General features: G+C 47.5%; 1 protein-coding gene across 1 annotated transcript; it reads left to right on the top strand.

Moving 5' to 3' along the window:
* Positions 1 to 12,132: 12,132 nt before the first annotated feature.
* Positions 12,133 to 23,853, top strand: SIRPB2 (signal regulatory protein beta 2). Its single transcript, XM_045810701.2, is given in 6 exon segments — positions 12,133 to 12,326; positions 18,203 to 18,568; positions 19,672 to 20,013; positions 20,550 to 20,615; positions 21,644 to 21,775; positions 21,778 to 23,853. Coding segments are annotated over 6 exon segments (1,035 nt in total). The 5' UTR covers positions 12,133 to 12,253; the 3' UTR covers positions 21,834 to 23,853.
* The last annotated feature ends 2,587 nt before the right edge of the window (positions 23,854 to 26,440 follow it).

The raw sequence follows: 26,440 nt of genomic DNA, 5'->3' as shown, positions 1-26,440 counted from the left end.
CTAATGTGAGCGGTACGTGTTTGAAGACTGAATGTGGAACGTAATGGAGAGGACGTCATTAGGAATGGCTTCCTGGCTAGGCTGAGCAATGGATGAGATGCGGAAGACAGGTGGAAGGTTTGGTGGTGGGAACTAAGGGCTCAGTTCTGAACATGTTACATATAATGTTTGTTCATCATCCAAGGGCTGATGTCGAGTAGGCAGATAAACATATAGGTCTGGAGCTCAGGAGAAGGGTCGGAGCTGGAGAGAGATTTTTAGAGCCACAGGATCTGTAAAGCTGGTTGTTGGGGCAGTTTTTCCTTCTCCATCCTTCTTGCCTCCCAAAAGCCCCTGGACACAATACAGCCTCCAGGCTCTGGTACAAAAGGGGTACTTCTGTAGGCATGACTTGGAAAGGGAAGCGGAAGAACAAAATGTTTCCATCTATCATGATGGCATGAGTGTATATATATTTTCTCTTGCATTTTCATATGATCTCTGCAGGGGCTGAGAATGTCCCCCTTCTCCCCTGTCACCCTGGGCTAACCTGGTGATTCTCAGTAATCTCACTGGACACTGGGGAGAGGACAGCAAAGAGAGTGACTTATAAGAAAAATATTCACAAGTGGGCAGTGAAACATCTGAAAGATGCTGATACTTTCACATCGTGGTCAAGCTGACCTGGAAAAGCTTCTCATACACCTAGTTCAACCCTTCCACCCCAGCCCCTGCTGATGAATGGGGAAGTTGTGTCTTGGAGAAATTAGGTGACATGATTAAACTAATGCAACCAACCTGTGATACAACTCTGAGGTCACCGTTCCAAGTGTGCAAAAAGTATTACATTGGGGGGGGGGGGACCTGGATGGCTCAGCCAGTTATGCATCTGACTTTGGCTCAGGTCATGATCTCAGGGTCCTGGGACTGAGCCCCACATCAGGCTCCGCACTCTGCAGGGAATCTGCTTGCCACTCTCCCTCTTGTGATCTGTCTCATTCTCAAATAAATAATATCTTTTTTTAAAAAAAGTATTACCTTTTTTAACTTTTCCATGATTGAACATAATTTTTATTTTAAGCACCCTTTCCAGGGACTTAATCCTGACATTCAGGTCATCCTCAGTCAAATCAGGGCTCCCCCAGTCTCTCCATCCCCAGTAGTGTCTAAGTTGCCTCTGTGACATCAGCCTCTGCAGGCACGTGCTACCTCATCCATCACCCTGTGCTGCCTTTAACCACAGATCCACACAAGTGGTGCTAGAATTAACTTCTTCCTGATCTCGGGGCTTCCCTACATCCGCTCACTTTCAGCTTTGCCCACAATCCTCCTAAGCACATTGGAAAATCTGGCTACTCTGGGACCCCAGGAAACTCTGCAGGGTGGTCTCGGGTCCTCTCTGATCTGTTCTATTGCCAGGCCAGACTGGGGGCAGGAACTCCACAAGCCATGTCACCAAGAAGGCAGGTTCTGGTCCTAACTCTCCAATTCCACCAAACTGGAGCTGGGATTTGCAGAAGGAGCAAGTTGCAGGACCCTTCTCAGGGCCCCACCAGTGTTGGTTCCCTCCAGCTCCCCTCCTCTCCTCCACAGATGGGGCAACGTTGCCTAGTCTCAGAAGTGAGTGTAAGGGGGTGGGAGGGAAGTGGGAGGGAGAGATTGCCCCTACAGGGGACTGTGTTTTTCCAAACTTTCGCATCTTTCATCTGGAACTCAGCCTGTGAAACTCGAAGATGCATTTATACTCTAGCTCTGCGATGACAATCTCCCTTGAGACAGATGCATTACATTTCTCTGCTCCCTAACTTGGCCACGATAAAGCACAGGACACTGAGAGAAAGACATTGGTAAAAACTGGGCTGCGGAGCTCTGCAATGACACCAACAGGCATATTTTATAACTACATGTCAGAAGTCTATACTTTCTGAAGTCCAACACATCTCAACTCTGAACATACCATTGAATTGTACATTTTAAACGGGTGAATTTTATGCTGGGTGAGTTATGTCTCAATAGATCTATAAAAAAGATGAAAAAGCTACAACAATGTGGGGATATTGTATAAAATTATCTCGCTTCTTTTTTTTTTTTTTTTGTCTTAGTAAACTTCAATTTAACTTTGGGGGGAAATATCTAATGCATGCAGCCACATAAAACACTGATTCTCTCAAAAACACGTAACACCAAATCTCTATGTGTCTCCTTCCTACAAATTTCCAACACTCTTCCATTATTAAAATGTGGGAAGAGAGAAAATAATGAGTTTCATGAAAACCATTTGGCAATCTCATTTTCACCCAGATTCCCGGATAGAACTGATCTCAGGCTTGGCAGAAAGAAGAAAGAAAGAAAAGAAAGAAAAGAAAGAAAGAAAGAAAGAAAGAAAGAAAGAAAGAAAGAAAGAAAGAAAGAAAGAAAGAAAGAAAGAAAGAAAGAAAAAGAAAGAAAGAAAAAGAACAACAAAAAAAAGTCATGTAGAGGGCAAATTCAGACAGTGGGATGTATTAACTCGTTCTGAGAACCTAAAGCTCTGAATCTCCTGCCGATAGTTTCTATGATGCATTAATAATGGTAAGTATTAGATTCGTCCATATAAGTTTCTTACCAAATCCACTATCCGGAGGGGCACCTGGGTGGCACAGCGGTTAAGCGTCTGCCTTCGGCTCAGGGCGTGATCCCGGCGTTATGGGATCGAGCCCCACATCAGGCTCCTCCGCTATGAGCCTGCTTCTTCCTCTCCCACTCCCCCTGCTTGTGTTCCCTCTTGCTGGCTGTCTCTATCTCTGTGGAATAAATAAATAAAATCTTTAAAAAAAAAAAAATCCACTATCCGTGCACAGAGACATCTAGCAGAATTTTCTTTCCCCCTGAAGGCAGCCATGCTCTTCCCTTCACATCCGATTGGTCAAAATCTCAACGTCTGCCCCAGCTCGACAATTATTCAACCAATCACTGGCCAGGAGGTGGGGCTCCGTAACTGACACGGTCCAATGAAGACCCAGCTCCCGGGGCTGGGGAAGGACCTACCTAGGTATCGCGAAACCCACTGCAGGGCAGAATTGGGGGTTCTGTTAGCGAAGCGGGAAGAAGACGTGGCTCTGGAGAGGTCCAAACAAGGGACTCTTCCACAGAGCAGGTGGGGAATCCAGTGAGCAGTGGAAAAATGCACCCTGGAGGTGTGGGGACCTGGGGGGCCAGGGGCAGGGTACATGCCAGATAAGATTTGGCTCCAAGAACCAGAGTCCTTTTTTTTTTAACGATATTATATTTATTTGTTTGTTTGTTTGTTTGTTTGTTTGTTTAGGAGACAGAGAGCGTGAGCAGGAGGAGGGGCAGAGAGAGAGAGAGAGAATCCCAAGCCTACTCCTGCTGAGCAGGAGCCCTACCCCTCCTGGGGCTCAAGCTCACGACCCTGAGATCTCTATTCTGAGCACTTTACGTGTATAAACTCATAACAACCACGTGAGATATAGACAATGAGGAAATTGGGGCACAGAAAGGTTCAGTAACTTGCCCAAGGTCACACAGCTGGTAAGTGGCTGGCTGGAATTTGAACCCAGTCATTCTGGTTCAAGCGCTCTTGCTTTCAACCACCACGTAGTCTCCTTGGAGGCTCTTGTTCAGTCCAGGGACCTTAAGTAACACTGACAGCCCAACAACTCCTAAATTTTGTTCTCCAACTGGGACCTCTCCCTTAGATATTACATCTAACTGCTTCCTCAGTAGCTCCACTTGGATGCACAATAACATGTCACACTTACAGTTTCAAAATCTGACCTTCTACTCAACCCCCCAAAACCCGCTCCACCCACAGACGTCCCCATTTCAGCTCACGGCAACTTCATTCCTCCAAGTGTTTGAGCCAAAAATCTAGGACGCATCCTTGACTCTCTCTCTCATCTCACATCCTTTCTATCAGGAAACCGTGTTAACGCCTCCTTAAAATGTATCCAGAAACCGACCACATCTCTCCATCTCCACTGCCTGAATTCACCCACCATCCTCTTTCGTGGATTGCTGCAATTAGCTCTTCACTGTTCTTCCTGCTTCTGCCCTTGCTTCTCTTACCCATTTTCGATATAGCCAGCAGAGGATCCCTTTAAAACAATAGTTAGATCTTGTCCTTCCTCTGCTCCAAAACTTGCAATAGCTGCTCATATCACTGATAGTAAACGTCAAAGTCCTTACCTTGGCCCCCATGGCTTCTCACCACCCCCTCTCCTCATCTCCCTTTCGTCACTCTGTGTTTTTTCCATAAGAATGATCACCTTCCTAACATACTGCATGATTTACTCATTTACTTTATTTATTACATATTGCCTCTGTCCCCCCACACACCCCCTCCAACTATATGTTGTCTAAAAAAGCCTCACTGAAATTCTAAAGATATAGGTAGGCTGAAAGTGAAAGGGTGGAAAAGATATCCCATGCAAATGGGAACCTAAAGAGAGTAAGGATGGCATACTTATATCAGATAAAATAGACTTTCAGAAAATAAGCCGCAAGAAACAAAGGCCGTTATATAGTGATAAAAGAATCAAATCATCAGGCAGATATGACAAAAATTCACCAAAAAAATAGATTTAAGACCTAACTATATGACCTAAAACTAGAAACTTCTAGAGAAAAACATAGGGGAAGAGCTTCATGAGGTTCGGCTATGATTTTCTGGATGACACCAAAGCCAAGACAACGAAGTAAAAAAACTAGAAACTTCTAGAGAAAAACATAGGGGAAGAGCTCCATGAGGTTTGGCTATGATATTTTGGATGACACCAAAGCCAAGGCAACAAGGCAAAAATAGGCAAATGGGACTAAACCAAGCGTTAAGACTTCTGGTGCATCAGGGCGCCTGGAGGGCTCAGTCAGTGGAGCATTCGTCTCTTGATCTCAGGGTCATTGATGGGGGAAAAGAAGGCAAGCTGAGGACAAAGCAGAAACTGACACCCCGCAACCCCCCCCCCATGGGATGTATGTGACATTCCTCAGGCACTCCTGGCTACCCTAAAGGAAAAAGAAATAGTTAACCTATAGAGTCCAAAATCCTCCAAGACTTGAGTCTCCCTCAGTTTTAAAATGTCTTGGCCATCTACAAAAATAAAGCATTTCTATCAATAACCTAGCTTCCAGAAGGAAATGTAAATACAATTAAACATCCTTACAATCTGCAGCCTCCAGGAAGTTCCTATCTTCATGTGAATGCCTTACTAGAGGGGTAAACAACTTTAACTTGACAATGGCAAGGCCTCTGGTATCCTGTGAGTCGTCTTTAACATATGAAAGTACTCTCTTGAAACCTCCCTTTTTCCTTACTTCCCCCAACCCCATAGTATATAATGGGCCACCCCTCACAACCCGGGGCAGCAGCTCTTTCTGCCCACGGGTCCTGTCCCCGTGCTTTAATAAACCACCATTTTGCACCAAAGACATCTCAAGAATTCTTTCTCGGTCATCGGCTCCGGATTCCACCCCACTGAACCTCACCTATATCCCACAACTGCATCATCATGAGTTCAAGCCCCATGTTAGGTGTAGAGATTACTTTTTAAAAATTTTTTTAATTAAAAAAAAAACTTCCATGCATCAAAGAAAACATGAACATAAAGAAAAAGCAGGCTATGGAATGGGAGAAAATATTTGGAATCATGGATCTAGAAGGGGTTAATATCTAGAACATATAAGAAACTTCCACAAATCAACAACAACAAAAAATAACCTGATCAAAAATGGGCAAGGATTTGAATAAACCAACACCTCCCTAAAGAAGACTTATAAATAGCCAGCAAGCATATGAAAATAGACAGTCAGCCTCTCTAAGCACAAACGCAAAATCAAGAGTCAGATGCTGGGGCGCCTGCGTGGCTCAGTCAATTAAGTTTCTGACTCTTGATTTCAGCTCAGGTCATGATCTCAGGGTCCTGAGATGGAGCCCTGAATAGGGTGCCGCACTGAGCGTCAAGCCTGCTTAAAATTCTCTCCCTCTGCGCCTCCCCCCTGCTCGGTGAGCGTGCTCTCTCTCTTAAAAAAAAAAAAAAAAAAAAGGAGGGGCGCCTGGGTGGCTCAGCTGGTTAAGCGTCTGCCTTCAGCTCAGGTCATGATCCCAGCATTCTCGGATCAAGTCCCACCTCAGACTCCTTGCTCAGTGGGGAGACTGCCGCTCCCCGTGCTTGTGCTGTCTCTCTGTCAAAGAAATAAATAAAATCTTAAAAAAAAAAAAAAAAAGAGTCGGAAGCTTAACCAACTGATCCACCCTGGTGCCCCATTCAGTCTTTAAAAAGAGGGAAATCCCATCAGATGCTACAATTGCATGAACCTCAAGGAAATCATGCTAAGCAAAATAAACCAGCCACAAACAGACAAATGCTGTATGACTCCACTCATATTAAGTATCTACAGTAGTCAAAATCATAGAGACACTGAAAAGATGGTTGCCAAGGGCTGAGGGGAGAAGGGAAGGGGAATCAGTGTTTAGTGGGTATAGAATTTCAGTTTTGCAAGATAAAAAAGTTCTAGTCATCTATTGCACAACATCGTAAATACGCTTAACACTACTGAACTATATGCTTAAAAATGGTTAAGAAAGTAAATTTAATGTTATGGGGGTTTTTTTTAACCACAATAAAGAAAAAAGAACACTGATACACATGCAAAACTTTGAGATGAGTGAAAGAAGCCAGACACCACCAGTCACTGTATGACTCTATTTGTATGAAATTCAAGAACGAGCAAAAATTTCTACAGTAGTAGAAATCAGATTGGTGGTTACCTACGAGGCCAGAGTGTTGAGTGCCAGTCTTGACCTATTAATAACCACTGTTGTGGTTGGACCGGCCGGTGTGGTTCTTCTTATGATTGCAAGATGCCCTTCAGCAACAACCATCAAAAGACTTTGAAAAGACATAAAGATTTATTACTTACGAGACCTGGAAATTACACAGGAAACCTGGAACCACACAGCAAGGTCGCAGGAAGAGAGCAAGTGTGCACGGGCATGGGGTTCTGTTTTCACTGGACTCAAAGGGAGGGGGGCTAGGGTTTCCTGGGCTCACTCTTTATTGCTGAATTTAAAACAGGATAGCAGGAATTTCAAGCGTGGGAAGAGGAATAGGCAAGAGGACCAAATGGTCAGTTACGGAAATTAACCAAGATCTCTAAAACAAAGGAGGTTGTGGGAGGGGAGGCCGCCTGGCTCTTATCCAGCAACATAGTGTTTGAGAAGTGGATGCCTCCTTGAAATGGATGCCTTGGCAATCAAAGCTAAAGTCAAGGACTTGCATTACAAAAAAGAAAAAAAGCAAAAACTGTCAGTTTACAACCCTCTGGGGGAACTTCCTGGGTGTAATCTGAAACTGGCCCCCAAATGCACTGAGGGCTGAGGGCTGGGAGAGACCAAAGAAACGGGCCACTCCAGTCTGATAGACAGCAGTTTTATTTGTGTATTTATTTATTTACTTACTTATTTATTTATAGAGAGAGAGCACAAAGGCGGGGGGCAGAGGAAGAGAGAAACTTAAGCAGGCTCCATGCCCAGCAAAAGGAACTTACGTACAAGGCTTTTCTTGGCTGGCAGCCAGACACAGTGGGGATCTGCCCGCCCCCACTGCCAAATCTTAAACATTTCTATGGTTCAGTCCCATACACCGTACAAATGTTAACACCATATCACGATCTCCAGGCCACGTCCTTGGAGCAGCCTCGGGGAGCGGGAAAGGCAAGTAGAGCCCATACTCCAAGGACGGGAGGATGTGTGGAGCTTCCCAGGGCCCAGGTTCAGCTCATGGGTCAACGGGCAGTCACATCTTTTCTATGACCTTCCCCCACATCCTGGAAACACACACCTGCTGTCTGCTTGGGTGGCTCACACCCCCACCGCACTGCCGTTGGCCCTGCAGAGAATGTTTGTTGTCCCCCTCAAATTTTTATGTTGAAGCCTACCCCCTAGTGTGATGGTGTGAGGAGGCAGGGCCTTTGGGAGGTGACGAGGTCATGAGGGGGGAGTCCTCAGGAATGGGATTAGTGCCCTGTAAGAAGAGGCAGGACACGGTTTGCTTCCCTTACAAAACTTTCAGGGCCTTCCCCAGAGATTGAATGGGAAGGAACAAGAAGGATCCTTCTGTGTCTCAAGGTGGTGATTACACAGGCGTATACAGATATAAAAAGGCTAAAAAATTCAGTGAGGCCCGTGAAATGCTTGTGCACTTGCATACACTACGTGCGTGTCATACCTCAGTAAAACCTTCAGGCAACACCAACAAGCACGTCACAGGATTTGACATAAAAAAGGAAGAGGAAACGAGAAAGGCCAACCAAGCCACAGAACAGGACATATTGCAAATAGCAGAAAGTCAGGTTCAAGGACCTCAGAGGCTTCGAGGTATTAATGAGATATCAAATCCTCCCAAATGAAGAGAATGGCAAAAATGACGCTAGTTGACTTCCGAGGTTAGGCTGTAAAAAGCCATGCATCCCTGCTTTGTTCCCTGGGGAACTGTGGGAATTGGTGTTCACAGACCGCTGGAAATCCTCACTGCCTTAGCTCCCAAGTTCACTGCTAGCTCCTGGAGAATCAGGAATCTGCAAGACACACAGGAAGCGCCATCAGTATGACAGCTGCCTGCGGTTTGCAGGTGGTTTACGGAGGCGAGCCTGGGGACCCCTGCAACGCTCACGTTCACCATCTGCTAATGCTCCCGCATCTGCCTCTCTCCATTTCTAGAGGAGAAACCATGCCTTTCCCTGTCCACCTTCCAAATCTAGTGCAAGCACCTCTCCTTGTCAGAGCCTAATCCAGAGCAACACCGGCAAGGAGCTCTGGAAAATGTGGTTCCCAGGCTTCCAGCCCTCCGATAAAGAGGAGAAGAGAGAAAGGAACGGAGCTAAAGCCTGATTGCATAAACACCAGTATTGCTATATTTTTTAATTGGCGTTTATTTGATTGCCGATGAGATTGAATGTTTTCCCTAGACTTCCTTACTGTGTTTTCCATTTTGCAGTAAACAATGAAGAAGCTGTTGTTTTAACGAAGTTTCATTTTCTTGGGTAGGGAGAAATATCAAAGCCAATGTAAGTGTAGACATGTTTTGCTCATACCTCAGGAGACGCTTATGAAAATATGTTGGGCTAACTCCTGCAGCTAGTTACAGTCACTGCCTGCGACAACCCAGCACACTGACCCTTCCTGAGCCCTTCCTGGGAGCCAGTGCCCCACCTGCTATGCATGGGTCCATGTTACAGATACGTGGGGACAGGGCTAATATTTTTGTGTTTTTTCATTTTTGGGGGGGGTTCCTTAAGATTTTATTTATTTGACAGAGAGAGAGACAGCCAGCAAGAGAGGGAACACAAGCAGGCAGAGTGGGAGAGGAAGAAGCAGGCTCCCAGCAGAGCAGGGAGCCCCACGTGAGGCTTAATCCCAGGATGCTGGGATCAGGCCCTGGGCCAAAGGCAGATGCTTAACGACTGAGCCACCCAGGCGCCCCCGGGGGCTAATATTTTTGAAGCACTTTCTTGTGCATTTTTCCCTCTCCCAGTAGTCTAGGTCTAGTGCAGCCGTCCCTTACCAAAGCTGCAGCCTGAGATTTGCTGCCTCGGGCAGGGGGCTGGAGGGAATCCAGCTAGAACACGGATCATGTGTTCAGGAGAGGACTGAGGGTAGGAAAGTCCCTGCAGAAGAAAAGAAGGGGAATGCCTCTCCTTATGACTTGAGTGAAAGGTGACAAGAAAAAGAGGGAGAAGGGCAGGAGTTGAGATGCCAGGGGCCCGGCACCCCCATGCCCTGAAGTCAGAACTCTAGGCTAGGGTGGGCATGGAGTATAGACACCCCAGGTATGTCTAGAGCAGAAAGGACCATGGCTTGGCCTCCTAGGGTTTGCAGGGGGCCACAGGGGCTTTGTCCAACCTGGCTTCTGAGAAACGAATCAACAAGAGTACAGTAATTGGCTATCTCCAAAAGTGGTGACAACAGTCGACCCTAAGGAAGGTGGTATCTGGGAGCCCTATAGAGGAGATTTTGAACCCTGTCAATTCTGCTCCCTGTGGATGCCCATGAGAGATAAATTGCCAGAATGTCCACGATTCTTTACCCCCTCCCTATATCTACACCTATGGCAATATGATTTTGCGGCTCCTCCCATCAAGAGGTACAATCCAGGGCGCCTGGGTGGCTCAGTCGTTAAGCGTCTGCCTTCGGCTCAGGGCGTGATCCCGGCGTTGTGGGATCGAGTCCCACATCAGGCTCTTCCGCTGGGAGCCTGCTTCTTCCTCTCCCACTCCCCCTGCTTGTGTTCCCTCTCTCGCTGGCTGTCTCTCTCTCTCTCTGTCAAATAAATAAATAAATAAAATCTTAAAAAAAAAAAAAGATACAATCCATTTTCCATCCCTTCAATCTGGTCTGGTCTGTGGCTTTCTTCGGCTGAAAGACTGCGGCAGAGTGACACTTCTGTGACCTTGCAACGTCTGCTCTCTCTCAGCACTGCCCTGTCCTGTGAACAAGCCAGACTAGCCTCCTGGAGAATGAGAGACCACGTGGAGGAGAGCCGATGGGGTCCGGGTGACAGTCCGCTAGCCAGCCTGCTGCTGATCTCAAATGCAGGAGCAATCCCAGTCAAAACCAGCTGAGATGAGAAGAACCACGGAGCTGAGTCCAGGCAGAACTGTCAACCCACAAAATCACCAGTCAAATGAATGGTGATTGTTTTAAGCCCTTGCATTGTGGGGGGGGGAGTGTTTGTTACACAGCAATAGCTAACAATACAATACCTTACCTATTCAAATAAATAAAATTAATTTTAATTAGCTCTCAAGAAGAAAAGAAAGACCTGAGAAAGGATTCCAGGCAAATGTGCAGGCAATTAAGATGGTCCCCTGGGAGGATGACAGGGAGGGGCTGGGTGTCCAGCAGAATTTTCTAGGCCTGTGGTCAGTTCAAAGAGGCTCCAATATACAGGTTTCCGAAACGGGAGAACAAGTAGAAGGAGCAATGAGATTTAGAAGACAGGACCAGCCACACCTCAGCAGGCCGAGTACAAAGTGCTCAGGGACCAGGCCAGACCAACCTCCCCATGGCAGACACCAGGCCCTGAGACAGGACTCAGACCCAAGGCCCACCATCCTGCCCGGAAAGAAACCCCAGCCTCCTCTGCACCCAGGACCACCTGAAGTAGGAAGGAGGGAGGGAAGCATTGAAAGCTTGAACATTTTTGGTTTTTGTTTTGGGTTTTTTTTTTTTTTTTAAAGAAAACTGAGTTAAACTAATAGAGAATGATGGCACCCCATATAAATGCTCATTCCACCTCATACATACAACCATATTTTCATTCCTGTTTTATAGATCAGGAAACTGAGGCACAAAGTGCCCAAATGATAGTCATGATTGGATAAAGCCAAGATTTGAGCCCAGGTGGTGCCGCTAAAGAGACTGACAGAGCCCGGGAGAGCCTAGGATTGCTTTAATTGGCCAACGTAAGTAAGCTTTTCCTTTCTGACAGCCAGGATGATAGAGGCTCCCGAGGAAGTTACGGAACATTAAGATGCCACAAACACGAATTTTTATATGACCTGGTGTGTTACATTTGGACCCCAGGATATGGAGTTTTCGAGAGTTGCCCACTCTTATTCATTTAGGAAGGGGGTCTGTGCCTTCCCCACACTGCCAAAAGGAGGCCTCATTGGGGCTTACTTTAAAATAAATCCTTCTTCTTAAGCAAATGCCACCTCCTCTATTTCCTGCCTTTCATGAATAATGATGGCTGGTGTGTTCAGCATTTCCATTGCACTGAGCCCTCACCCACATATTTTATAATCCCCGTAACACTTTTCTGAGGAGGGGATTACTACAATCCCCATTTTGCAGATGAAGAAACAAAGGCTCAGAAGTGGCAAGTGAGTTTGAAAGGTCACACAGCCCGGAAAAGGCAGACCCCAGTACTTGACCCCAAGACTGGCCGACTCGGACGCACACTAGTACGGGCATGCTCATTTTCCTTCCAGGGTGCCCAGCACAGAGCCTCTGACAAGAGGTCATTAGGGTTTTGACAGAGCAATTACAGGAACCACTCACTGTCCAAACACGCAACCCGGAAACCCCTCCAAACAGCTCCTTCCTCTTGCACCAGCAGCCTAATCATGCCATAGTAAAAACACTTCCCCCAGCAGCCTTGGTTACCAGAAGCAGAAACAGCCTTGCCCACGGGCCCCATTTCAATCTCCAACACCCACCAGATTGAAGAACGGAGGCCAGTCTTGGGAACCGCAGGAGGCACGTGTGCCCCTTGCAATGATGGCCCCTACACACCTGGCCCACTCACCTCCATGCTCCTGGCCGCTGGTGCTGTTCCTGGTCCTCTTTGGTGAGTGGAATCTGGGACAGAACAGGACCTGGCTGGTCCCAGAGAGGGGCACCAGGTGCTCTGGCAGGCCGGTGGGGGGGCGGGGCTTGACCCCGCCAAGAAGGAATGGGAGTGGGTAGCTGAGAGATCCCAGCAGAGTGCAGATCCAGGGCCCCAGGAAGCAGAACTTCCTGGGAGTCAGCCCAGTGAGGTGAAGCTCCCAGGCTCTGGGCGCTCGCTGGCTGGGCTCTGGCTCGGACACCCATGCGCCCATGTCATACGCCACTTTGCTATCCTCTTCTGCAAACAGGGCTGCTAATGGGGCGCTGTGAGTAGTAAGTATAGAAATGATGAGGCTCAGCCCGGGATCAGTGACATAGTTTGCAAAATGTAAATGTAAGTTCAAATGTAAACACAGGTTCAAAAAGTGTTGAGAACTTTCTAATAGCAACAGCAGAGCATCAGCACGAGTGTGGGGCCCTTCCAAACACGGGGCCCTGTGTGACCACACAAACTGAACACCCATGAGCCAGCACGGGCTCAGCCTCAGAAATCTGGGCTCAGACCTCACCGCTGATTGCTTTAAGTTACATCTCTCCGAGCCTCAGTTTCCCCCTCCATGAAATGGGGCTAATCATGGGACCCACCCCACGACTTCGTTTGGAGGATCCAACTCGATAATACCTCTAAGTTAGTACCTGGCACAATGTTAAGATTTAGTAACTGTTGGCTGTTATTATCATACGCTCATGTCCTCTAAGTCAAGATCAGGCTGATTTAGCTCCTGAGTCCTTGGGCTCCTGGGTCCAGCCCAGCCTCTGAGCCCAGAACCCTCTGATCCAGCAGGCAAGATGCTTGCTCTCAGTAGGCTCACTCCATCTCCTGTCCATCTGAGCCCCTGTCCCAGTCCCTGCTAAGACCCAGATCCTATTCATCTCACCTTGGGTCCTCCAAGACGGTCACCCCTGGAGAGGCCCTGGTGGGCTCAGATCTGGGGCCAGACCTGGCTGCTCCCTCACCCTCCAGCTGTAATTTGGGGCACCACTTCGCTTCTCTGAGCTGGTTTTCCCCACTGTAAAATGTGAATTGTAATTCCTAGATACTCATTCCACAAATACCTCTGAGAATCCACTACATGTTAGGAACTAGGCTAGAAAGTCAGATGTCTAAACTACCCAGGATCAAATATTTTTGAAAAATACGGGTTTTATACCAGGCTTCCAAAAGGGAACCCTTCACCACCGACTGTGAAAGGCTGGTTGAAAATAGGTAGGAAGGAATCCCAGAGCTGTGGATAGTGAGCTGCTCTAGCCCTGCAGACACGTACCCAGGACATCTCCCAAAGTCCATGCAATGACATGGAAGGAGAACCAAGAAGGCGACAGCAGGAAGAGGTGAAGGGCGTGGGCCTTCTTTCACTGAGGTACAATGAACATATAACGAATAACACATATTTAACATGTTTACTTTGATAAGTTTTTTGGGCGTTGGATATTACTTCCCTCCCGTGAACTCATCACCAAAATCAACGTATCGAACATAACTAACACCCACAAAAGTGTCCTTGTGATTCATCCTTGCCACTTCTCCTCTTCCCCAGGCAACCGCTCCTCTGTTTTCTGTCATTATAGATTGGTTTGCCTTTCCTGAAACTTTTTACAAGATCATGCAGTATGTACTCCTTTTTGTCCAACTTTTTCTCCTCAGCGTAATTATTTCAAGCTTCGTTCATGTTGTTGCACATATCAAGAGTTCATGCGCGTCTTTTTACTTCTACCCTCTGTATGGATAAGCCGCAGCTTTGTTTTTCCATTCGCTGGTTGACAAACCTTTGGCTGGTGTGCAGTCCAGGACTGTCACAAATAAAGCATTTATAGACATTCACGTACAAGTCTTTGTATGGACTTATGCTTTCGTTCCTCTTGGGAAAATACCTAAGAAGAAAATGAGTGGATCATATGATAGATGTGTATTTAACTTTTAAGACACTTCTAAACTGTTTTCCAAGGAGGTTGGACCTTTTTGCATTCTCATCTGCCAAGTATGAAGATGATATTTCCTCTACATGCTCGCCAACACTTGGCATGCCAATCTTTTTCATTTTAGTCACTGTTACAGGTGTCTAGAAATAGCTCATTGTGGTTTTATCTGTCAAGTCTGTACTGGTGTCACCTCTCTCATTCCTGAGTAGTAATCTGAGTCTGTCTCTCTCTCCCTCTCTCTCTTTTTCTTCAGTATGGCTATAGGTTTATCAATGATCAAAGATCAATAATGATCTTCTTAAAGATTTCATTCTTCTTGACTTTATTGTTTTCTGGTTTTTACTTTGTTGATTTTCACTCAGATATTTGTGGTTTCCTTTCTTCTACTTACTTTGAGTTTAATTTGCTCTTCTTTGTTTGTTCTTCCTTTTTTTATTTTTTATTTATTTATTTTTTTTAAGAGACAAAGAGAGCACGAGCAGTGGTGGAGGGATGGAGCAAGAGGGACAGAGAGAATCCCAAGCAGGCCCCACAATGAGAGCAGAGTCTGACACAGGGCTCGACCCTGGGACCCTGAGATCACAACCCAGGCCCAAATCAAGAGTTGGACGCCCAACCAAATGAGCCAACCAGTTGCCCCTTCCTATTTCTTAAGGTAGTAACTAAGGTCATTCATTTAAGTCCTCTCTTCTTTCCTAACATAGTCATTTAATGCTATAAATTTTCCTACGTGTCCCACAAATTTTAATGTTGTGTTTTTGTTTTTATTTGGATCAAAATACTTCCTAATTTCCCTTTCATTTTTGCCTTTAATTCATGTGTTTTTCGAAAGCATGTTATTCAGCTGGTAAGTATCTCAGGGTTTCCTAGGCATCTGTCTGTTATTGATTCTAATTTAATACCACGGGGGTCAAAGATTATGCTTGAATTCTTCTTAACTTATTGAGACTATTTTTATGACTCAGAATATGCTCTATCTTGGCAAATGTTCTTTGTGCACTGGAAAAGAACTGTGTATCCTGCTATTTGGGGGGTCATAGAATTCTATAAATGTCAATTAGGCTAAGTTAGTTGATAGTGCTTTTCAAGTCTTCTGTATTCTTTCTGACTTTTCTGCCTACACATTTTATCAACTATGAAAAAAAGGATATTGAAATCTCAAAGCATAACTGTAGATTTGTCTGTTTCCCCCTGCCATTCTACTGGGTTTTGCTTCATATACTTTGAAGACCTGTTATCTGGTGCACAAATGTTTGGGATTTGTATGTCTTCTTGATTAATTTGCTCCTTTATCACTATGAAGTAACATTCTTTCTTCCTAGAGATCTTCTTTGTTCTGAAATCTGCTTTACTTGATATTAATATAGCCACTCTGGCTTTCTTTGGATTTGTGTTCGTAACCCTCTTCTTCCTTTTAACATAGGTGCACCTTTAATATTTAAAGTGCTTTCTTGGGGCGCCTGGGTGGCACAGCGGTTAAGCGCCTGCCTTTGGCTCAGGGCGTGATCCCGGCGTTATGGGATCGAGCCCCACATCAGGCTCCTCTGCTATGAGCCTGCTTCTTCCTCTCCCACTCCCCCTGCTTGTGTTCCCTCTCTCGCTGGCTGTCTCTGTCTCTGTCTCTGTCGAATGAATAAATAAAATCTTAAAAAATAAATAAATAAATAAATAAATAAATAAATAAAGTGCTTTCTTGTAGGCAACAGGTAGTCAGGTCTTACTTTTTTATCCAATCCAACAATGTCTGATTTTTACATGGGGTTAGACCATTTACATTCAAAGTGACTTTTTATAGGATTAGGTTAAGTTCTTATTACCTTCCTATTTGTCCTACTTGTTCTTTGTTCCTTTTTTTCTCTTTTTCTGTCTTCTTTTGGTTATCGAATATTTTTATAATGTTATTTTGTCTCCTTCATTGGCTTATTTGCTATAACTCTTCATTTTGTTGTTTAGTGGTTGCTTTAAGGTTTATAGTATACATCTGTAATTTATCACCATCTACCTTTAAATGACACCATACCCTTTAGCATACAATATAGGAAACTTTCAAAGGTATCCTGTCTTTCCCCCACTCCCAATCTTTATTCTGTTGTTGTCAGAACTTTCCTTAAACATGTGTGAAAGCCTCACAATAGAATGGTATTTGCTGTTATCATTTCAGGGCTTTGCTGTTCAGATTTGCTAGATGGGACCAGAGCACTTCTCTCTGAGTGCTCTTGCCTGTGTGTTCTACCCATTGCTCTGTCAATCATGAGGTTTCCCAGTTTGGTCGGTGGTAACAGCCACTATTCTCAGCTCTGTGCTGAGTGGAGGGCATCTTTCAGGGCATGTGTGCGAGGTGCAAGGAAACTACCTGAGGCCAGGGAACAAAGCACCAGAAAGGATTAGAGAGAACAGCTCTAACTGGCTCACATCATGGTGTTTGAGGGTGGACGCTGCTAAAGTTCTCAGAACTAAGGACACCAAGGACAAAAGCAATCCCTAGGACTGAACATGAGGTATCCCTCAGTCCCAACTGTGAGGTGATTCTTAGAGAGGCTACTAGCACATGCCTAGCCAAGGACAGGAGGAAAAGGAATTTAAAATTCCATGTCCCCTCCCCAGATCCTCTGAGAAGGGAACGTCTATCTCACCTCCCTACTCCCTCACCTCCCTTGCAACTGAGATACACCATGATATCCTGCAAACTTACGTCTTGGAGTGAGATGGAGTCATCCACCAGGCCTGATGGTCCCATACGCCAGGGGAAAGTCGGGGCACAAAGCTGATGACTTATGTTGAGCAGAACCTTAAGTCTACCTAATCTGAGTCCAAATCCTGGTCATGATGCCAACTGAATATATGGTCCCCCTCACGTTTCTTCCTCTTTCAGTTTTCTCATCTGAAAAATGGATGTAACAACAATACCTACCTCAGGGAGTTCTTGAGGGGAGCACCTGAGATGATGTTCATAACCCAGGTGTGAAAGAACTTGCATGGGAGGCCTCAACCCTCTTTCTCGATGCCCATTTTGAGGCTAACCTCAGCAGTTCAATCCCCAAAATAGACCCGCTTCCCAACACACCAATGAGCATTGCAGTTTGGCGAAGAATTCACACTAGACACCTAAAAATAATACAATATTATATGTCAACTTTACTTCAAATTTAAAAATGTTTTTAAAGTTATACAACTGTATATGGTACATAAAATTTCTGGTATTTACTGTATGTAAATAATGCCTCAATAACATAGTTTTTTTTTTAAAAAAGAATTCACGGGGGGCACTTGGCTGACTCGGTACAGCATGTGACTCTTGATCTCAGGGTTGTGAGTTCAAGCCCCATGTTGGGCATAGAGATCACTTTTAAAAATTTTTTTTAATTTTATAAACAATTCACAGGAAGCAGGGAGGATGTTTACCCTAAACACCATAGCACACACACTTTGGGTGATACATTTGAGGGCTGAGAGCAGGGGCTCCAGAAACAGATTGTCACATTCTTATTGGATGAGGTCTTAGTTTGGGTGGCCACAACAAAGTGCCAAAGACTGGTGGTTTAAACAACAGAAATGTATTTTCTCTTACTTCTGGAGGCTAGAAGTCTAGGTGAAGGTATCAGCGGGGTTGGTTTCTTCTGAGGCCTCTCTCCTTGGCTTGCAGATGGTCGTCTTCTCCCTGTGCCTCCACGTGGGCCTCTTAAATGCCCTCTATTATTTGTAAGTTCTCCATCCAATAGTTCTGTTCTGCCTCTCCAGCCAACTTCCCCATCTTTTGCATTTCCCTCCCCCAACAACGTCCCTCCAATGTCCTGAGCCGGCTGTTTGAACAAGCCAATTGTTCTTGGCCGGCTAATGACTAGATTGGGTCAAGCTCGCCTCTGAGGGCTCCAGGTCCTTCCTGCTCAGCACAAAGCCTTTCCTCCTCTGTCGTAGGAGCCTCTGAGCCAAGCAATGGGACTGAGTGGCAGGTGCTACAGCCCGAGGGCCCCATGCGGGTGGCAGAAGGTAACACGCTCCTACTGCAATGTACGGTGGACGGCTCCTGCACGGATGACATGATGAAATGGGTCAAGGTGAGCCACCAGCACCAGCAGGAGATTTATAACTTCAAACACGGCTACTTTCCTGGGGTGACGCCAATGATCCAGGGGACACGGGAGCCGCTTAATTGTGACTATTCCATCTATATCCACAATGTCACCAGCAAGCATGCTGGAACCTACCACTGTGTGGGATTTAGTGACTTGAGTGAGAAATCAGAAAAGACACTGGAGAAGGGCACCTCCGTGCTTGTGAAGGGTGAGTATCAGGCCCTGTGGGGCTTAGCGCTTGTCTCCGATCTGTGTCCCTGCGGCAGCCGCCTTTACCCACAGCTGTGCTGGGCACATAAATCCCAATGGCACACAAAATAAGTATGTCTCACTCACACATGCACAGGCAGCTGGAGTGGTTCTGCCCCACGTGCCTCGTCCCAGGGCCATATCTTATTGCAGCTACCCAGAGTACATCTGTGTCGTGGAGACGGCAGAAGCGAAGAGGACAAGTCCCAATGCCCCCTAGCACATTTCTAGCTTCTAGTCACATAATGCCCGCTAACACCCCGATTGGCTAAAGCAAGTCATGTGGCTAAGCTCAAAGTCGAGACACTGTGATGTGTACCCTCCCCCCACAAGGCCATGGCAAGAGTAGGGGTGTACCATACTACGAGGAGAGTCAAGAAGGAGGGCTGATAATTTCATCTACCGCACTCCCCACGTCATCAGTCATGCTATCTGTAAGTCCGGGGGCAGTACTCAAATCCTGGGTCTACCATTCAATAAGAGCAGAGCGTGTTCTTAAATCGGTCCCTTCAGTTCTATATGGTTCAAGTGCTTACCTTGTAGAGTAAGTGACATAATTCCTACTTTGTGGGTCGGGTGATGAAATAGAAGAATGGATGTTTGTGGAACCCCCCTGTAGACTGCTGACAGGCAAAATATCTGCAGCAGGTGGCTGGGGGCAGGGGGAAGGGTTCATTTTCACTTGACACAAGCATGTCTGAAAGGCTTCTTGGGCTCCTTCCAAGCTGTGACAGGGGCCTTCTCTTGGTCCTACAGTCCTCTGGGTTTCCAACCGCAGAGGGATTTTCTGGGTCATCTCCACCACCAGACTGAGAACTTCCTCCCAGCAGGACATCTGTGTGTCTTGCTGAGCTCCGTTTTTCCCATCCTAACATCAACACATAGTAGGTCCTGAGAACTTCTCTACTGAGTGAATCAACTTGAGAGTAATGGGGGGATGCAGAGGGAGTTGCTGAGTAGAGAAACCAGGGAAGAGGGGAGGGAGGGAAGATATGAGGGAGGTCATGAGCGAACAGTGGAGGAAGAAACGGAATCCAACAAGGCCCCTCTCTTTGGCTTCAGGAGCCGGGGACCCAGAGCCAGACCTCTGGATCATCCAGCCCCAGGAGCTGGTATTGGCAACCACCGGAGACACTGTATTTCTGAACTGCACAGTGCTTGGAGATGGTCCCCCAGGACCCATCAGGTGGTTTCGGGGGGCTGGTCCAAGCCGGGAAGCCATTTACAACTTTGAAGGCATCTCCCAACCCAACGTGACAGCTGTCCAGGCCTCCAGCAGGGATTTTAGCATTCTTCTGCAAGACGCCTCTGCCGAGCGCACAGGCACCTACTACTGTGTCAAGTTTCAGAGGAAATTCAACAGACAGTACCTGTCCGGACCAGGCACCAGGCTGAGAGTAAGAGGTGAGACAGGTGGTCTAGGAGGCCTTGGGGGTGAGGGGGAGGCAGTCCACAAGGAACTTTCCATCCTGTCCCAAATAAGCCAGCTGTCCTCAGCCTCTAGCCTTTCCACAAGCCATTCCCTATGCCTGGAATTCTTTCTCCTTCCCTCTGGAGAACTCCTACTCATTCTTCAAGGCCCAGCACAAATAGTTCCTCCTCTGTGAAACCTTCTGTTTCTCCCAGGCAGAGTTAATTTCTCCCCATTTTGGGCTCCACAAAACTTTGTAAAGGCCAACAGTGATTTAACAGCATCTGTTGAGTGTCTGTTTACTACTTTACACTGTACCAGGTGCTTCGGTTACTGCAATGAATCAGACATTGTCCCTACCCCAAAGATGTCCCACAGGTCTACCTAGTCCCTCACAGTTGCAGGGTTTGACTTCTAGCCCCCAACCCAGGCAGACTCATCTCGATGACCCCAGGTCCTAGCACAGGGGCTCGGGAAGTGGCAGGACAGAAAGAAAAGGGGAATGTGAGACTGTCTCTCTTCCTTGCAGCAAACCCCACTTCTCCCCAAGAGACAGAATTCACCAGTGAACATGTAGACAGGATACTTCCATCAGGTGAGTGTACCTACCTCCTGTGAAGGTAACCAGTCCCCACAGACAAGGGCGGCCACACATGTCTTGGCCGTGGGAAGGGAGCAAGTCCTGACTTCTAGGGCCATCACCTGCCACCAAGAAAGTCCCCAGGACTTCATCTCAACTGCAGAACCAGGAAGCCAGAGAACCACGTTGAAACTCAATCAAAGAAAGGACTCTCTAACAGCCAGTGCTGACAGTTCAGTGGGCAGTCTTGCTTGAGAGAGAGTGAGCTCCCTGTGAGCCAATGCAAGGATACAATGTGAAACTATCCGTCACAGTGCTGGAGAACATGGCTTTGTCACCAGGCGTCCTGGATTGAGCCGCTTTCTAACTGTGTGATTGTGGGCAGGTTGCTTCGCTCCTTAAATGGCTATTGTCCTGCTCTGTGAACAGTGGGGAGAAGGGATAAGAATCAGAAAGCCTACGTCACGAGGTCGTATATAGATCTGATGAGATTTACACATGCCAAGTGCCCAGAAGCGTGCATGTCACATCACCTCTTAACACTCAGGGGCGCTTGGGACTGGGGTGGGGTTGGGGGTGAGACTTGGGGTAGCAGCCCCAGATACTCCCTGTTGCTCAGCCCTGTTCCTGCCATTCTTGGGAGCCACCTGGTCCCATCACTTCTCTGACATATATGTCCCTGAGCAAATCATATCCTACCTTGCAAGTTAAGTTTAAGGACTATATTAGGCAATTAGGAAGTGCTTAGCTCCAGGTCTGGGGCAGAGGAGCTGAGCAGCCAATAACTGAACACAGTTTTCTATTACTGTCAGAGGTCAGGAATGCTGCCAAGATGAGTACACGTACAGGTAGGATATTGGGCAAAGCCTCTTCAGGCCCAGGACAGAGGGAGGGGAGGTCTGAGATCTCCTTTCTCAATGTAGAAAGAATGTGGCCCCAGAGGTTTACAGCAGCTGGGCCAGACTTCCCTGTGGGGGCACTGAGGTCTGGACTGTTGGGGGATCACCCAGGGTCCATCCTGAGCTCTCCCCTGTGTCCTCCAGACCTCCTGTCTGTGTTCACACTTGTGGTCCTGGGGCTGAAGACAACGACCTTGGCTGCACTCCTGCTGGCCCTGGCTGCCTGCCAGAGGAGGTTTCGGCAAGAAGACGTCAAGACCCCAGGCCCAGCAGGACTGGGCCCACTTTAGCATGGGGCAAGGGTGAGGGGTCAGCCCCAGAGTGGGTCCTCTAAGTCAGAGAGAGGCCAGCGCTCCCCAACCATTTCTCTGACTCCGATCTCAACCTCCAGATGTTCCCCAGGCTTCGTGGATCCCCATACCTGGTTTCCACTCACCTGGTTAAGTTCCCCACTGGGCAGTGACCGGGCTCCCTTCTGGTGTGCCGTGTGTGCCTCCCTTCACAGCCCGTGCAGGCCCCCCTGGTCCTTGACGGCTTTGCCCGGCTGTCTTCTCAGGGCCCTGGTTCCTGTTACAGCCCCATCTGGAGTGGCTGCTCCCTTCCTCCCCTCTCCACATTTTCTCATCCTTCAAGATCCAACTCAGAGTCCTTTCTGGAAGGTTTTCCTAAGCATCTCTGAGCTTGCAGAGCCAGACTGCCCAGGCCCCTCCCTTTACATCCTTCTCTCCCCGTTTCCTGCCTTCTTTCCTTCCCCACTATGGCTGGCTCGGATGGCCGTAATAGTTAAACGCAGGTTTGGCAACTTCAACGGAGGCTTAAATCACAGTGGCTTAAGCCAGAAGAAAACTGATTTGTCTAGTAATAATCAGGCATAAGCAGGCCAGGCAATAGGGAACTCCTTGGTACTAAGACCTGGGATTCCTTGATATTGCTGCTACCAGATCCACATCCCGGGCAGCAATACGAGGGAAGAAGGCAGTGAAGGAGAGTATGACCCTCCCCTTCAAGGGCACAGCTGAGAACTTGCCCACATCACCGCTAATAGCCTGGAATATGGTCACATGGTCACAGCTAGCTGCAAGGAAGCCTGGGAAATGTAGTCTTTATTCTGGCAGCGGTGTGCCCAGCTGTAATTTTTCACTAAAAAAACCAGAGGGCAAATGTCATTAGATAACCAGTAATGTGTACATCCGTGGCATAGAGGCAGCTGCTTCCTTGCTCTGTGTGACACTTGAGTTCAATTCCCAGCTGACACAACACCTCTTTGTACCACCACCTCCACTAGGGAGTATAATCCAGAGCAGTAGTTCTCCAAAAGAGGAGGTTTTTTCCCCAGTGTACATTTGGCAATGTCTAGAGACACTTTTGGTTGTCACAATTTGGGGGTTGTCACAACTTGGGGGTTGTCACAACTGGCTATCACCGTCTAGTGCGTGGAGGTCAGGGATGCCGGTAAACACCCTATAATGCACGGGGCAGCGCCCACAGCAAAGAGTTGTCTGGTCCGAAGCATCAGTAGTGCTGGGGAGGAGAAGCCCGAGGTAGGGGAAAGTGTGACACGCCTGCCTTGCAATCCCGAAGCCCCCACTCCCTTCCGGTGTGCCCTTAGTGACTAATCAGTCGCTTCACCTCTTGGACCCTCATGAATAATAATGCGGACACAGATCATAACGTGGACTTCTCTGCATTGTCGAAGAACGAATTCGGTTCATTTACTGAGGGCTTCGTATGTGCTGTGTGTGCCGTACACTCAGTACCTGCGAGCTCCTGTTTTCCACGTGAACGTTTATTAGCACCTACTCTGTGGGGAAGTGCATTTGCCTGGCTGTTTTTCATTATGACAACAGAAACACAGCTTGCCAAACCTAAGCCAAAGGGGACCTTAGTATAGTCTGAGAATTGCATAAATCACTGAATAGCCAGACATCAGAATAATAGCCCCGTGCCAGAAGATATCCACGTCCTAATCTCTGGAACTTGTGACTACGACCTCACATGGCAAAAAGGACTTGGCAGCTGTAATTAAAGATCTTGAGACGGGAGTTTATCCTGGATTATCCAGGTGGGCCCTGAATGCAATCACGAGTGTTCTGATGAAGGAGACAGAGGGAGATTTGACACCAAGGATAAGGCAGCAACGTGACCACAGAGGCTGAGATGGGAGTGATGTGGCCACAAGTTAAAGCGCGCCGGGAGCATGCAGAAACTGGAGGAAACCACGACAGCTTCTCCCCCAGAGCCTCCCTCCCCCAGAGGGAGCAGGGCCCACTGACACCTTGTCTCCTGCGCAGTGATGCTGATTTCAAACTTCTGGCCTTCAGAATGATGAGACAATAAATTTCTGTTGTTCTAAAGCACTCCGTTTTGTGGTCATTTTTCACAGCAGCCCCAGGAAATGAACAGCAGGGAAGGAAGCATGGAACCGGGTCTCTGCAAGAACTTCTCTGTCCCCCCCGCCCCCGCAACCTCCTGGACTTGCTGGGCCCTGCGGGATACGGATACGGTCCCTGCAAACCACCTGCAAACCACCGCTCTCCCCAATCGCATCTCCCAACACCACCCCCTAAACTGACTCCGCCCCGACACCGAGCCAGGTTCTAATCAGTGTGCAGAGAATTAAAGAGAAAAGTCTGTTCTCTCAGAGCATACCTACTACTGTGGGAAGACAGACAATGAGCAAGTTAATGTAGATAAGCAACATGTCACATGGTGGTGAGTGCTAAGGAATAATACAGGCGGGGGGGGGGGGGATAGGGAGGTGTGCCAGAGCAAGGGAGAGGACATACATTTTATTTAGGGTGGTCAGAAGGGTCCTTACAGGTAAAGTGACATTTGAGCAGAGACCTGAAGGGAGTGAGTAGAGAGACTCGTAGATATCGGGGGGGGGGGGGAGCATAATAGACATAAGGAACAGCAAGTGCAAAGGCCCTGAGGCAGGAGTGTGCTTGACATAGCACAGGAAGCATAAGCACCAAGCAGGTGCTTGGAACATGTTAGACCCCTGTAACATCTGAGAGGGTGTAGAGGGTAGAGGTAAAAGCAACAGTCTTGGGAATCTACTCAGATTCAAATTCCAGTTCTCCTATTCATGTCTTGGGTGAGTTCTCTCAGAGTGTCTTGGTTTCCTTATCCATAAACTAGTAATGACATTAGCATCTCCCTTCATAGGTCGTTTTGTAGTTGAAATGCATGGGTGCTTGTAAGGCATTAACTGTATCAGGCCCAGTGGATGTGCGGGGGGGAGCAGTCCCCAAAAGAGGTGGAGAGGGTGCCGGCAAATAAAACAAACCATGGGTAACTCAGGGCCCTTGGTGGGCACTCAGGACAACCTGCTGGTGACAGATTGAAAGAGTGAGAAAGGAACTGCAGTCAGAGCTGCTCGGTCCAATCCCTCCCCTGCTTTGAGGCCTGGAGCCCTGCACAGGCAAGATGCCCGACCAAAGACAGAGAAGGGGGGTAAGCCCCAGGCCAGAGCTCCCACCACAGGCTCATCCTGCTTGAGCCTCAGGATCTGGACCTCTGGAGGTTAGTGGCTGTACTCCAGGTCTCCCTAAATCAGAGTGTCTGTTTCTTCCCCCCCTAGTCTTCTGTTTTCTCCTTTCCTGCTCCTCTTCTTTCTCTCCTTCCTTCCCCACTGATGGTTCTTGGCCTCTCCTCTGTCTTCCCCAGAAAACCCCTATCAAACCTGCCCAGGCCTGGCCTCCATGGCACCCCCCAATGAGAGAGATGGGTCTGTTTACATTGCTCTCCTCGGGCCTCCAGGGGCCCCCACTTGCTCCTGCAGAGAAGGCCCAGAGCTAGAGGAAGAGGAGGGAGAGACAGAAGTTTCCTGCATCTTGCCACCCTGAGGATGGCAGCCTTGAGGGTTCTGTGCTGGAGTGGGTCAAGAGGGGGTGCCAGGCCTGGTCAAGGATACCCCACTACCACCCATAAGAAACACACACATAGCCCAGAGTGCATCTCTGGTTCACTGGCCTGGGAGTGGGGCAGTGGGGGGGGGGGGCGGGGGGTGCCAGACCTAGTCAAGCATGGTGTTACACGTTTCTAAACCATCTAGATGGTGCTATATAATGGCACTTGACTCCACACATCAGTCCCAACCTTGCTTTTTTGGCTCAACATTCGAGATTTATCCAGGTTGGTTACCTGTAGCTCTAATTCCTGCATCTTCACGGCTATACGGTATTCCAGTGTAGCAATACATTACCTTTGTGGTCCTCTTGATGTAAGAGACCTGAGTTGTTCCAGTCTCACTATCGCCCACAGAAATGATGTCGTTGCGTCTCCTGGTGTGCGTATGCCAGCACTTACGTGGGGTGAACACCCACAAGTAGAGCTGGCAGGGGATCTAGGTTTCGTGTTTCTTCAACTCCACTAGGTTTGCCAAGTTGTATTCCAATGCCTTTGAGCACCACAAAGGAAGGTCCCTCCACCCACACGTCCTTCCAGGGCCTCACACAGCTGCAAACTGGCTTTTAATAACCTGAACTTCGACCCTAACTCATTTGACATATAAACTTATTTTTTTTGCACAGTTTTAAAGATACACCAAATTTCCCAGGAATGCAACTACCATGTCACTCAAGGGAAGACTGAACTTTGTGTTGTTCAAAACTTTATTAAGGTGTTTTTTTTCCTTACCATTTTGGAAAATTATGTCACCCACAGCGACACATTTTCAATATTTTAATCACGCATAAAACAGCCCTGTACAGGGGTGCCTGGGTGGTTCAGTCAGTTAACTGTCTGAATCTTGATCTCAGCTCTGGTCTTGATCTTGGCTCAGGTCTTAATCTCAGGGTTTGTGAGTTCAAGTCCCACGTTGGGCTCCAAGCTGGACATGGAGCCTACTTAAAAACAAACAAACAAACAAACAAACAAACAAAAAAACAGCCCTGTACATAGAAGCAAGTCCCTAACTGGCTTATTTTGTCTACTATA

This window comes from Ursus americanus, chromosome 22 (assembly GCF_024610735.1).
Source record: "Ursus americanus isolate L20-20 chromosome 22, mUrsAme1.1.p, whole genome shotgun sequence".
NCBI classification, from domain to species: Eukaryota; Metazoa; Chordata; class Mammalia; order Carnivora; family Ursidae; genus Ursus; species Ursus americanus.
Note: the sequence above shows the minus strand (reverse complement) of the source record. Positions and strands in the feature narration are given on the sequence as shown.